General features: G+C 41.9%; 1 protein-coding gene across 4 annotated transcripts in view; it reads right to left on the reverse strand.

The window, feature by feature from the left end:
- LOC122559887 (DENN domain-containing protein 3-like) overlaps positions 1–17,470 on the reverse strand; it is a 180,647-nt gene that overhangs the window by 53,846 nt on the left and 109,331 nt on the right. For all 4 annotated transcript variants that reach the window (XR_015759511.1, XM_087994698.1, XM_087994696.1 and 1 more), the window contains one exon: positions 11,179–11,273. Coding sequence is in view for 3 of the 4 variants with exons in the window: in XM_087994698.1 (XP_087850824.1) it covers positions 11,179–11,273 (95 nt within the window). In the remaining variant the exon portion in view is untranslated. The remainder of the gene's footprint in view (positions 1–11,178; positions 11,274–17,470) is intronic.

Raw genomic sequence — 17,470 nt, forward strand, 5'->3', positions numbered from 1 at the left:
AAAATACCCAACACACAAACATCTGAAAATACCCGACAAATAAACATCTGAAAGTACCCAACACACAAATATCTGAAAATGCACAACACCCAAACATCTGAAAATACCCAACACTCACACATATGAAAATGCCTTACACCCAAATATTTCAAAATACCGGACATACCAACATCTGAAAATACCTGACAACCAAACATCTGAAAGTAGTCAACACCCAAACATCTGAAAGTACCCAACACACAAACATCTGAAAATACCCGACATATAAACATCTGAAAATACCAGACGTAAAAACATCAGAAAACACCCGATGCACAAACACCTGAAAATACCTGACACTCAAACATCTGAGAATGCCTGACATCGAAACATCAGAAAATACCCAACACACAAATTTTTGAAAATACCCGACATATAAACACCTGAAAATACACGACACCCAAACATCTGAAAATGTGCAATGCACAAACATCTGAAAATACCCAACACACAAACATCTGAAAATATCCGACATATAAACATCTGAAAGTACCCAACACCCAAATATCTGAAAATGCGCAACACCCAAACATCTGAAAATACCCAACACCCACACATCTGAAAGTACCCAATACCCAAACATCTGAAAATACCCGACACACAAACATCTGTAAATACCCAACACACAAACATCTGAAAATATCCAACACCCAAACATCTGAAAATACCCGACACACAAACTTCTGAAAGTACTCAACATGCAAACATCTGAAAATACACAACACCCAAACATCTGTAAATACCCGACATACAAACATCTGAAAATATCCAACACCCTAACATCTGAAAATACCCAACACACAAATATCGGACAATACGCAACACCAAAACATCTGAAAATACACAACACCAAAACATCTGAAAATATCTGACACACAAACATCTGAAAATACCCAACACATCAACATCTGAAAATACCAACATGCAAACATTTGAAGATTCCCGACATACAAACATCTGAAAATACACGACGTACGGACATCTGAAAATACCCATCACCCATATATTTCAAAATACCGGACATACCAACACCTGAAAATACCCGACACCCAAAGATCTGAAAGTACTCAACACACAAACATCTGAAAATACCCAACATCCAAACATTTGAAAATACCTGACACTCAAACATCTGAAAATACACAACACCCAAACATCTGAAAATACCCAACATCCAAACATCTGAAAATACCTGACACACAAACATCTGAAAATACCCAACACCCAAACATCTGAAAATGTGCAACACATAAACATCTGTAAATACCCAACACCCAAACATCTGAAAATACCCAACAGCGAAACATCTGAAAAAACCAAACCCCCAAACATCTGAAAATACCCAACACGCAAACATCTGAAAATACCCAACACACATACATCTGAAAATACCCAACAGCCAAACATCTCAAAATATGCAACACACATACATCTGAAAACACCTGACATACAAACATCTGAAAATACCCAACACCCAAACATCTGAAAATGTGCAACACATAAACATCTGAAAATACCAAACACCCAAACAACTAAAAATACTCAACACCGAAACATCTGAAAATACCCATCACCCAAACAACTGAAAATACCTGACAACCAAACATCTGAAAATACCCGAGATGCAAACATCTGAAAAGACCCAACACATCAACATCTGAAAATACTGACATGCAAACATCTGAAAGTACCCGCAATACAGACATCTGAAAATATGCAACATCCAAGCAGCTGAAAATACCCAACACCCAAACATCTGAAAACATGCAACACAGAAACATCTGAAAATACGCAACATACAAACATCTGAAAATACCCGACACACAAACATCTGAAAATACTCAACACGCAAACATCTGAAAGTACCCAACACCCAAACATCTGTAAATACCCAACACACAAACATCTGAAAATACTCAACACACACACATCTGAAAATACACAACACCCAAACATCTGAAAATATGCAACACCGAAACATCTGAAAATACACGACATACAGACATCTGAAAAAACCCAACATTCACACATCTGAAAGTACCCAACACCCAAATATTTGAAAATACCGGACATACCAACATCTGAAAATACCCGACACACAAACTTCTGAAAGTACTCAACATGCAAACATCTGAAAATACACAACACCAAAACATCTGTAAATACCTGACATACAAACATCTGAAAATATCCAACACCCTAACATCTGAAAATACCCAACACACAAACATCGGACAATACGCAACACCAAAACATCTGAAAATACACAACACCAAAACATCTGAAAATATCTGACACACAAACATCTGAAAATACCCAACACATCAACATCTGAAAATACCAACATGCAAACATTTGAAGATTCCCGACATACAAACATCTGAAAATACACGACGTACGGACATCTGAAAATACTCATCACCCACATATTTCAAAATACCGGACATACCAACACCTGAAAATACCCGACACCCAAAGATTTGAAAGTACTCAACACACAAACATCTGAAAGTACTCAACACACAAACATCTGAAAATACGCAACACCCAAACATCTGAAAATACCAGACATCCAAACATCTGAAAATACCTGACACTCAAACATCTGAAAATACACAACACCCAAACATCTGAAAATACCCAACATCCAAACATCTGAAAATACCTGACACACAAACATCTGAAAATACCCAACACCCAAACATCTGAAAATGTGCAACACATAAACATCTGTAAATACCCAACACCCAAACATCTGAAAATACCCAACAGCGAAACATCTGAAAAAACCAAACCCCCAAACATCTGAAAATACCCAACACGCAAACATCTGAAAATACCCAACACACATACATCTGAAAATACCCAACAGCCAAACATCTCAAAATATGCAACACACATACATCTGAAAACACCTGACATACAAACATCTGAAAATACCCAACACCCAAACATCTGAAAATGTGCAACACATAAACATCTGAAAATACCCATCACCCAAACAACTGAAAATACCTGACAACCAAACATCTGAAAATACCCGAGATGCAAACATCTGAAAAGACCCAACACACCAACATCTGAAAATACTGACATGCAAACATCTGAAAGTACCCGCAATACAGACATCTGAAAATATGCAACATCCAAGCAGCTGAAAATACCCAACACCCAAACATCTGAAAACATGCAACACAGAAACATCTGAAAATACGCAACATACAAACATCTGAAAATACCCGACACACAAACATCTGAAAATACTCAACACGCAAACATCTGAAAGTACCCAACACCCAAACATCTGTAAATACCCAACACACAAACATCTGAAAATACTCAACACACACACATCTGAAAATACACAACACCCAAACATCTGAAAATATGCAACACCGAAACATCTGAAAATACACGACATACAGACATCTGAAAAAACCCAACATTCACACATCTGAAAGTACCCAACACCCAAATATTTGAAAATAATGGACATACCAACATCTGAAAATACCCGACACACAAACTTCTGAAAGTACTCAACATGCAAACATCTGAAAATACACAACACCAAAACATCTGTAAATACCTGACATACAAACATCTGAAAATATCCAACACCCTAACATCTGAAAATACCCAACACACAAACATCGGACAATACGCAACACCAAAACATCTGAAAATACACAACACCAAAACATCTGAAAATATCTGACACACAAACATCTGAAAATACCCAACACATCAACATCTGAAAATACCAACATGCAAACATTTGAAGATTCCCGACATACAAACATCTGAAAATACACGACGTACGGACATCTGAAAATACCCATCACCCACATATTTCAAAATACCGGACATACCAACACCTGAAAATACCCGACACCCAAAGATTTGAAAGTACTCAACACACAAACATCTGAAAATACGCAACACTCAAACATCTGAAAATACGCAACACCCAAACATCTGAAAATACCAGACATACAAACATCAGAAAAGACCTGACACACAAACACCTGAAAATACCTGACACCCAAACATCTGAAAATGTGCAACACATAAACATCTGAAAATACCAAACACCTAAACATCTGAAAATACCAGAGACGCAAACATCTGAAAATACCCAACACACCAAGATCTGAAAATACTGACATGCACACATCTGAAAGTACTCGCAATACAGACATCTGAAAATATGCAACACCCAAGCATCTGAAAATACCCAACACCCAAACATGTGAAAATACGCAACACAGAAACATCTGAAAATACGAGACATACAAACATATGAAAATACCCGACACACAAACATCTGAAAATACACAACACGCAAACATCTGAAAGTACCCAACACCCAAACATCTGTAAATACCCAACATACAAACATCTGAAAATATCCAACATCCTAACATCTGAAAATACCCAACACACAAACATCGGACAGTATGCAACACCCAAACATCTGAAAATATACAACACCCAAATATCTGAAAATACCAGACATGCAAACAACAGAAAATAGTAAACACCCAAACATCTGAGAAAACTCAACACGCAACCATCTGAAAATACGCAACACCCAAACAACTGAAAATACCCAATACCCAAACATCTGAAAATACTCAACACACAAACATCTGAAAATACTCAACACACAAACATCTGAAAATACACGACATCCAACCATCTGAAAATGCGCAACACACAAACATCTGAAATTACACAACAACCAAACTTGTGAAAATGCCAGACGTACAAACATCAGAAAACACCCGATACACAAATACCTGAAAATACCTGACACCCAAACATCTGAGAATGCCCGACATTGAAACATCTGAAAATACCCAACACCCAAACACTGAAAATACCCCACAGCCAGACATCTGAAAATACCCCACACACAAACTTCTGAAAATACCTGACATATAAACATCTGAAAATATGCAACACCCGAACATCTGAAAATACCCAACAGCGAAATATCTGAAAAAACCAAACCCGCAAACATCTGAAAATACCCAACATCCAAACATCTGATAATACCTGACACACAAACATCTGAAAATATCCAACACCCTAACAACTGAAAATACCCAACACACAAACATCGGACAATACGCAACACCAAAACATCTGAAAATACACAACACCAAAACATCTGAAAATATCTGACACACAAACATCTGAAAATACCCAACACATCAACATCTGAAAATACCAACATGCAAACATTTGAAGATTCCCGACATACAAACATCTGAAAATACACGACGTACGGACATCTGAAAATACTCATCACCCACATATTTCAAAATACCGGACATACCAACACCTGAAAATACCCGACACCCAAAGATTTGAAAGTACTCAACACACAAACATCTGAAAATACGCAACACTCAAACATCTGAAAATACGCAACACCGAAACATCTGAAAATACCAGACATACAAACATCTGAAAATTCCCGACACACAAACATCTGAAAATACTCAACATGCAAACATCTGAAAGTACCCAACAGCCAAACATCTGTAAATACCCAACATACAAACATCTGAAAATATCCAACATCCTAACACCTGAAAATACCCAACACACAAACATCGGACAATACGCAACACCCAAATATCTGAAAATACATAATAATCAAACATCTGAAAATGCACAACACCCAAACAACTGAAAATACCCAATACCCAAACATCTGAAAATACTCAACACACAAACATCTGAAAATACACGACATCCAACCATCTGAAAATATGCAACACCCAAACATCTGAAAATATCCAACAACCAAACTTGTGAAAATGCCAGACGTACAAACATCAGAAAACACCTGATACATAAACACCTGAAAATACCTGACACCCAAACATCTGAGAATGCCCGACATTGAAACATCTGAAAATACCCAACACCCAAACACTGAAAATACCCCACAGCCAGACATCTGAAAATACCCCACACCCAAACTTCTGAAAATAGCTGACATATAAACATCTGAAAATACGCAACACCCGAACATCTGAAAATACCCAACAGCGAAATATCTGCAAAAAACCAAACCCGCAAACATCTGAAAATACCCAACACGCAAACATCTGAAAATACCCAACATCCAAACATCTGATAATACCTGACACACAAACATCTGAAAATACCTGACACCCAAACATCTGAAAATGTGCAACACATAAACATCTGAAAATACCAAACACCTAAACAACTGAAAATACCTAACACCGAAACATCTAAAAACACCCATTACCCAAATAACTGAAAATATCTGACACCCAAACATCTGAAAATACCCGAGACACAAACATCTAAAAATAGCCAACACACCAACATCTGAAAATACTGACATCTGAAAGTACTGACATCTGAAAATACTGACATCTGAAAGTACCCGCAATACAGACATCTGAAAATACCCAACACCCAAACATCTGAAAATACCCCACCCCCAAACTTCTGAAAATACCCAATACCCAAACATCTGAAAATGTACAACACATAAACATCTGAAAAACCCAAACACCTAAACAATTGAAAATACCTAACAACGAAACATCTGAAAATACACAACACACAAACATCTGAAAACACCAAACACCAAAATATCTGAAAATACACAACCCCCAAACATCTGAAAATACGTGACATACAGTCATCTGAAAATACGCAACACCAAAACATCTGAAAATACCCGACACCCAAACATCTGAAAATACGCAACACCCAAATATCTGAAAATACGCGACACCCAAACATCTGAAAATACAGGACACCCAAACATCTGAAAATATCCAACGCACAAACATCTGAAAATACCCGACAACCAAAGATCTGGAAATACGCAACACCCAAACATCTGAAAAACCTGACACCCAAACATCTGGAAATATGCAACGGCCAAAGATCTGAAAAAACTCAACACACAAACATCTGAAAATACTCAACACTTAAACAACTGAAAATATTAAACACACAAACATCTGAAAAACCCTGACACACGAACATCTGAAAATACCTGACACACAAACATCTGAAAATACACAACACCGATACGTCCGAAAATACCAGACATACAGACATCTGAAAATACGCAATACCAAACATCTGAAAATACCCAACACACAAACATCTGAAAATACATGACATACAGACATCTGAAAATATCCAACACCCAATAATCTGAAAATACCCAACACCCAAACATCTGAAAATACTAAACACCCAAACATCTGAAAACCACCGACACACGAACATCTGAAAATACCTGACACACAAACATCTGAAAATACCCAACACACATACATTGAAAATACCTGACATACAAACATCTGAAAATACCCGACACCCAAACATCTGAAAATGTGCAACACATAAACATCTGAAAATGCCAAACACCCAAACAACTGAAAATACCCAACACACAAACATCTGAAAATACACAATAACCAAACAACTGAAAATACCGGACATGCAAACAACAGAAAATACTAAAACCCAAACTTCTGAAAATACTCAACACCTAAACATCTGAAAATACACAACACCTAAACATCTGAAAAAAACTCGACACCCAAACCTCTGAAAATACCCGACACCCACACATCAGAAAATATCCAACACCCAAACATCTGAAAATACCCAACACACAAACGTCTGAAAATAACAGACACCCAAACCTCTTAAAATACCCAACACCTAAACATCTGAAAATACGCAACACACAAACATTTGAAAATACCCAACACCTAAACATCTGAAAATACCCAACACCCAAACATCTGAAAATACCCAACACCAAACATCTGAAAATACCCAACACCAAACATCTGAAAATACCGAACACCCAAACATCTGAAAATACCCAATACCCAAACATCTGAAAATATGCAACATACAAACATCTGAAAATACGCAACACCTAATCATCGGAAAATACCCGACACCCAAACATCTGAAAATACGCAACACCTAATCATCTGAAAACACCCAGCACCCAAACACCTGAAATTACAAACATCCGAAAATACAAACATCCGAAAATACTCAACACCCTAACATCTGAAAATATCCAACATTCAAACTTCTGAAAATACCCAACAAACAAACATCTGAAAATACGCAACCCCCAAACATCTGAAAATATCCAACATTCAAACTTCTGAAAATACCCAACAAACATCTGAAAATACCCAACACACAAACTTCTGAAAATACCCAACAAACATCTGAAAATACCCAACACACAAACATCTGAAAATACCCAACACACAAACATCTGAAAATACCCAACACACAAACATCTGAAAATACCCAACACACAAACGTCTGAAAATAACAGACACCCAAACCTCTTAAAATACCCAACACCTAAACATCTGAAAATACCCAACACCTAAACATCTGAAAATACCCAACACCCAAACCTCTGAAAATACCAGACACACAAACATCTGATTCAGGAGTATGAGCAGGCCACTTAGCCTTTTCAGCCTGCTCTTCCATTCTATCCAATTTCAGCTGAGCTGATAATTCCACATTCTCACCTAACTCTTCCAGGCCCCTCACTGAGCCAAAATCTATTTACCTCCAACTTAAAAAGATTCACAGACTCTGCTTCCACTATCCTTTGAGGTACAGAGTTCAAAGTCTTGTGACCTCCAAGGGAAAACATTTGCCCTCAGCACAGCATTAAATGGGTAATTACTGATTTTTCAAACAGTGACCCCCCCTCGCTCTAGATTCTCCCACAAGAGCCAATGTCCTCTTCACATCGTCCTACCAGGACCCGTTGGGTTCTTATGTGTTTCAAACATGTCACCGCTTTTTCTTCGGAACCCCAGAGGATACAGACCTGGTCTGTGTAACCCTTCCTCATGAAGCATGTTGCCCAGTGGTTAGCCCAGGAAATGTTGTTTAAATGTCTTCCAATATACTTAGATGTCTTCCTAAATAAGGAGACCAATACTGTGCACAGTTCTCCAGATGTGATCTCACCAGTGCCCTGTGTAACTGAAGCCTAACCTCCCAACATTGGTATTCAAGTCCCCTCATAACAAGCAATAACATTTCTAGCTTTCCTGATGACTTGCTGCTCCTGCAGACTAGCCTTCTGTAATTCAGGGAACACCCCAATCACTCCGCACCTCACAGCTCTGTAACTTCTCAACATTTAAATAAAATGCTTCTTTTATTATTTTTCTGCCAAATTGGACAATTTCACATTTTCTCACATTATAGCCCATTTGTCAAATCACTCACTTGACTATTTATATCCCATTGTAGTTACTTATTTTCTGTTAAAACTCACTTTCCTCTCTATCATTATGCCTTCAGCAACTGAGCTCCTTCCCCTTGGGTCCCAACATCTATCCAGTGCTGCCCCCTTGTGGAACTCCACTCATTGCACCTTGCCAAACACAAAGTGGCCCATTCCCTGTCAGCTTGCTAATCTTGTGTCTATGAAAATATATTACACCCCATGTCAGGAGCTTTCAGTTTCCACAGATTGAAGGCACCTTGTCAAATGCCTTCTAGAGATCTTAAACACAGGATGAAATAACTCCCCAGAGGCAGGTATCCCGTCACCAAGTCTCTCTTTATTTACTCGCGGAGTGTCCCTGACACTGATCCAGCTCCCTCAGAGCCAGCTCTCAGAGTGAACAGAACCTCTGACAATCCTACTTATTTTTTTTTTAAGTGAATCAACAGAGAGTGCACAAATCATTATTCGTGTTCCACCACCAGGAAGAAAGGAAACACCCGAGTGGCCAGTGACAAGCAGTGCCCTTCACATCAAAGGGCAGTGTTGTGTGATCAAACAGTGAAGGGGAGGGTAGGGACTAAATCAAAATAGAGCCGGGGGGGGGGGATGAAACACTGCACACCCGTGGTGCCCACCTCTCCCTGAAAACCTCGAGGGTTTTGGTGTACACCGCACGCTCCTTCTCTAAGGACACCTGGGCATGGACTCTCTTGTTTCTAGCTGTCAGCCAAGGCTCCCTGACTGGACCAGATTAACAGCTCCAATCAACTCAGATTCTGTGAAATCCACCTGGCTGACCTCATTTCAAAAATACACAGGACATCCACTCATTTGCCTTTATCCATAACATGTATAGTTATTAAATCCTGTATTTATTTCAAGTGGATACAAGCCGTGGGTTGTACAAAAAGTGAGGGGCAGAGCCTGCTGGCGTGAATTGGTCTTGAGCACCCTGTCCAAGCCCAAAGTGATGTTACCTCTTGACTCCATTATGAAAGTTGAAAAATGTGGTGCTGGAAAAACACAGCAGGCCAGGCAGCATCCGAGGAGCAGGAGAATTGACATTTCGGGCATAAGCCCTTCTTCAGGAATCCTGCTCCTCGGATGCTGCCTGGCCTGCTGTGTTTTTCCAGCACCACATTTTTCAACTCTGGTCTCCAGCATCTGCAGTCCTCACTTTCCACTGTGAGAAACAAGGTGTTTAATCCTCATGCTGACCCTGCCTTCATTATGGAGAGCATCATTGTTGGACAGATTCTGATATCTGGGTGGACACAGCTGCGTCTCAGCGGGTGACAATGTCTTCTGGGTCAGCAAGTTGTGAGTTTGTGCTTTGCTTGAGAAACATGGGTAGTACACCCCGTCCCCGGGGACACTGAGGGAAGGTTGCAACCTGAGGAACAAGCTTTCAGACGAATAAACTGTGGCCCTGCCTACCCTGATAGGTGGATGGATCCCAACGCACTATCTTGAAAAAAGGAGAGTGCTTTCCAGTCTCCTGGTCAATGATTAACTCTCAACCAATATCATAGAAACAGTTAGCATTAACACATAACAGTGTGTGGGAGCATGCTGTGCACAAAATGCTGCTGTATTTCCTACATTACAACAGCCACTATACTTCAAAATAACTTCATTGATTATAAAATGGGACGTTCTGAGGTGAGGACAGTTGCCAAAGCAATGAACATTATGGTTTGTTATGTCCTTATGCGGTTGGCTCGGGTCTAATGCACCAGCCCCTTGCTGTATTGGGAGCCGATGAAGCTGATGGAGAGCAGTGTGCAAGCTATCCTGGTTTATCAGCAGGAACATGCAGCAACCGAAGGTGTTACCTGTTTGATTCACTTCTCTCCCAACGCGTGAACGCATCCACTTTCTTATTCATCCGGGCTTTCAGGAAGCAGTGGAACAAGTCGGTCTTCAAGAACTGCAAAAATGAAGATACAACATCAGCTTCTAAGCAATCAACTCACAGACACACAGACACAGACACACACACACACACACACCCACTCACACACACAGTTACTCACACACACACACTCACACACACCCACTCACACACATACACCCACACACACATACACACTCATAAACACACACACACATACACACACAGACACACACACATACACACCCACTCACACGCAAACACATTCACACACAGACACTCACACACCCACTCACACACACACACACACACAGACACACATGCACACACACACACATACACACCCACTCACACACACATACTCACACACAGACACACACACTCACACACATACACACCCACTCACATACACATACACACACAGATACAGACACTCACACACATACACACCCACTCACACACACATACTCACACACTCACACACTCACACACACACAGATACAGACACAGACACATACACACCCACTCACACACACACAGACACAGACACACACACACACAGACACTCACACACACTCACACTCACAGACATACACACCCACTCACACACACATACTCACACACACACAGATACAGACACACACACACACATACATACATACTCAGACACAGACATTCACATACACACCCACTCACACACACATACTCACACACACAGATACAGACACACACATAGACACACACACACTCACACACATACACACCCACTCACACACACATACTCACACACACAGATACAGACACACACACAGACACACACACACTCACACACATATGCACCCACTCATACACACATACTCACACACACACAGATACAGACACACACACAGACACACTCACACACATACACAGAAACTCACACACACATACACACACACAGATACAGACACACACACTCACACTCATACACATACACACCCACTCACACACACATACACACACACAGACACACACACACTCACACACATACACACCCACTCACAGACATACACTCACACTCACACACATACACACCCACTCACACACACATACTCACACACAGACACACACACTCACACACCTACTCACACACACCTACTCACACAGACACAGACACACACACAGACATACACACACACTCACACACATACGCACCCACTCACACACAAATACTCACACACACAGACACACACACACACAGACATTCACAGACACACATTCACACACACACTCTGACAGTCTCACACACACACAGACACACACATACACACACATATACACAGACACTCACACACATACACACCCACACATACACACACACATACACACCCACTCACACACAGACACACATACACACACAAACACATATACACAGACACACACACACACCCATTCACACACACACTCACACACACGCATACACACAGACACACACAGACAATCTCACACACACACACAGACACACACAGACACACACTCACACACACAGACACACACTCACACACAGACACACTCACACACACTCACACACACACATACACACAGACACTCTCACGCGCACACACACAGACACACACACAGACACTCTTTCTCACACACACACACACTCGCTCACACACACACATACACACACAGACACTCACACACATATACACCCACTCACACACAGACACACATACACATACACAGGCACACATACACACACAAACACATACACACACAGACACGTACACACACACTCACACACATACACACCCACTCACACACACATACTCACACACACAGATACAGACACACACACAGACACACAGACACACACACACTCACACACATACACACCCACTTATACACACATACTCACACACACACAGATACAGACACACACACAGACACACACACACATACACAGACACTCACACACACATACACACACAGATACAGACACACACACATGCTCACACTCATACACATACACACCCACTCACACACACATAGACACACAGACACACACACACTCACACACATACACACCCACTTATTCACACATACTCACACACACACACACACAGACACACACACAGACACACACACACATACACAGACACTCACACACACATACACACACAGATACAGACACACACACATGCTCACACTCATACACATACACACCCACTCACACACACATACTCACACACACATACTCACACAGACAGACATACACACTCACACACATACACACCCACTCACACACACATACTCACACACAGACACACACACACTCACACACATACACACCCACTTATACACACATACTCACACACACACAGATACAGACACACACACAGACACACACACACATACACAGACACTCACACACACATACACACACAGATACAGACACACACACATGCTCACACTCATACACATACACACCCACTCACACACACATACACACACAGACACACACACACTCACACACATACACACCCACTCACACACACATACTCACACACACAGACACACAGACAGACATACACACACACTCACACACATACACACCCACTCACACACACATACTCACACACACAGACACACAGACAGACATACACACACACTCACACACATACACACCCACTCACACACACATACTCACACACAGACACACACACACTAGCACACATACACACCTACTCACACACATACTCACACACACACAGACACACACACAGACATACACACACACTCACACACATACACACCCACTCACACACAAATACTCACACACACACAGACATTCACAGGCACACATTCACACACACACTCTGACAGTCTCACACACACACAGACACACACATACACACACATATACACAGACACTCACACATACACACACCCACACATACACACCCACTCACACACAGACACACATACACACACAAACACATATACACAGACACACACACACACCCATTCACACACACACACATACACACAGACACGCACAGACAATCTCACTCACACACACAGACACTCACACACAGACACACACTCACACACACAGACACACTCACACACACACAGACACACTCACACACACTCACACACACACATACACACACAGACACTCTCACGCACACACACAGACATACACACAGACACTCTTTCTCACACACACACACACTCGCTCACACACACATACACACACAGACACTCACACACATATACACCCACTCACACACAGACACACATACACATACACAGGCACACATACACACACAAACACATACACACACAGGCACATACACACACAGACACACACACACACACTCACACACACATACACACAGACACATACACACACACGCACATACCCACAGACACATACACACACGCACACACACACATACAGACACACACCCACACACAGACACACACCCACAGACACACACAGACACACACACTCACACACACATACTCACACACACAGATACAGACACACACACGCTCACACACATACACACCCACCCACACACACATATTCACACACACACGTACTCACACACACATACACACAGATACGTACACACCCACACACTCACACGTACACACCCACTCACACACACATACTCACACACAGACACACACACACTCAGACACATACACACCTACTCACACACACATACTCACACACAGACACACACACACTCACACACAGACACACACATACACACCCACTCACACACACACTCACACACGTACACACCTACGCACACACACATACTCACACACAGACACACACACACTCACACACATACACACCCACTCACACACACACTCACACACACAGACACAGACACACACACACAGACATTCACAGACACACATTCACACACACACACTGACAGTCTCACACACACACAGACACAGACACACACATACACACACAAATACACAGACACACACACATACACACCCACTCACACATACACACACACATACACACCCACTCACACACAGACACACATACACACACAAACACATATACACAGACACACACACACACCCATTCACACACCCACTCACACACACGCATACACACAGACACAGACAATCTCACTCACACACACAGACACTCTCACACACAGACACACACTCACACACACAGACACACTCACACACACACAGACACAGACACGCACGCACACGTACACACACATACACACACAACACACAGACACACTCACACACACATACACACACGCTCACACATACACACAGACACACACATACACACACACAGACACACACACACACAAACACACCCACTCACACACACAAACTCACACACAGATACACACAGACACCCACCCACAGACACACACATACAGACACTCTCTCTCACACACAGACACACACACATATACACACACATACACACAGGCACATACACACACACACACATGCGCACATACACACACAGACACACACACATACACACACAACACACACAAACACACACACAGACACTCACACTCACACACACAGACACACAGACATACACACACACAGACATACACACACACAGACATACACACAGACAGACACAGACACATACACACAGGCACACACACACAGACACACACACATACACACACTCATAAACACACACACAGACACAGAAACACACACACACAGAGACAGACACACACGCACAGACACACACACACAGACACACACACATACACACACACATACACACACAGACACACACACACATATACACACATATATACACACACAGACACACACATACACACACACACAGACACACATACACACACACAGACAAACACATACACACACGCACATGTACACATGCACACACAGACACACACAGACACACACACATACACACACAGACACACACATACACACACAGACACAGACACGCACACACACACACACATACAAACACAGACACACACACAGAAACAGGCACACAGACATAGACACACACACACAGACACACGGACATACACAGGCACACACACACACAGACACACACACATATACACACAATCACACATACACAGATACACACAGACACTCACACACACACTCACACACACAGACACACACACACACTCACACGCACACACATGCACACAGACACACGCACACAGACACAGACACACGCACAGACTCACACACATACACACAGACACTCACAAAGACACACACAAAGACACACACAGACATATACACACACTCAAACACACACATACACAGACAGACACACACACACGCACACACACATACACTGACACACACACACACATACACACAGACACGCACACACACATACACACACATACACACAACACACAGGCACACACATACATTCACACACACCCACACACACATACACACTCATAAACACACACACACATACACACACAGACACTCACACACATACACACCCACTCACACGCAAACACATTCACACACAGACACTCACACACCCCACTCACACACACACACACTCACACACACATACACACATACATACACACAGATACCCACACACATACACACAGACACACACAGACACACATACATACACACAGACACACACACACATACACAGACACACACATACACACACAGTCACACACACACACAGACACACACATACAAACACTGTCTCATACACAGACACACACACACATACATACACACAGATACACACACATACATACACACAGATACACACACACATACACACAGACACACATACATACGCACAGACACACATACATACACACATACACAGACACACAGACATACACACAAACACATACACACACGCACATGTACACATACACACACAGACATACAGACACACACACACAGACACACACATACACACACAGACACAGACACGCACGCACACATACATACACACACATGCACACACAGAGAAACAGACACACAGACACACACACACACACAGACACACGGACATACACAGGCACACACGCATACACACACACACACAGACACACGGACATACACAGGCACACACACACATATACACACAATCACATATACACAGATACACATAACACACAGACACACACAGACACACACGCACACACACATACACACACAGAGAAACAGACACACAGACACAG

This window comes from Chiloscyllium plagiosum, unplaced genomic scaffold (genome assembly GCF_037043375.1).
Source record: "Chiloscyllium plagiosum isolate Xiang-an unplaced genomic scaffold, Cpla_swu_hap1 HiC_scaffold_15, whole genome shotgun sequence".
NCBI lineage: Eukaryota > Metazoa > Chordata > Chondrichthyes > Orectolobiformes > Hemiscylliidae > Chiloscyllium > Chiloscyllium plagiosum.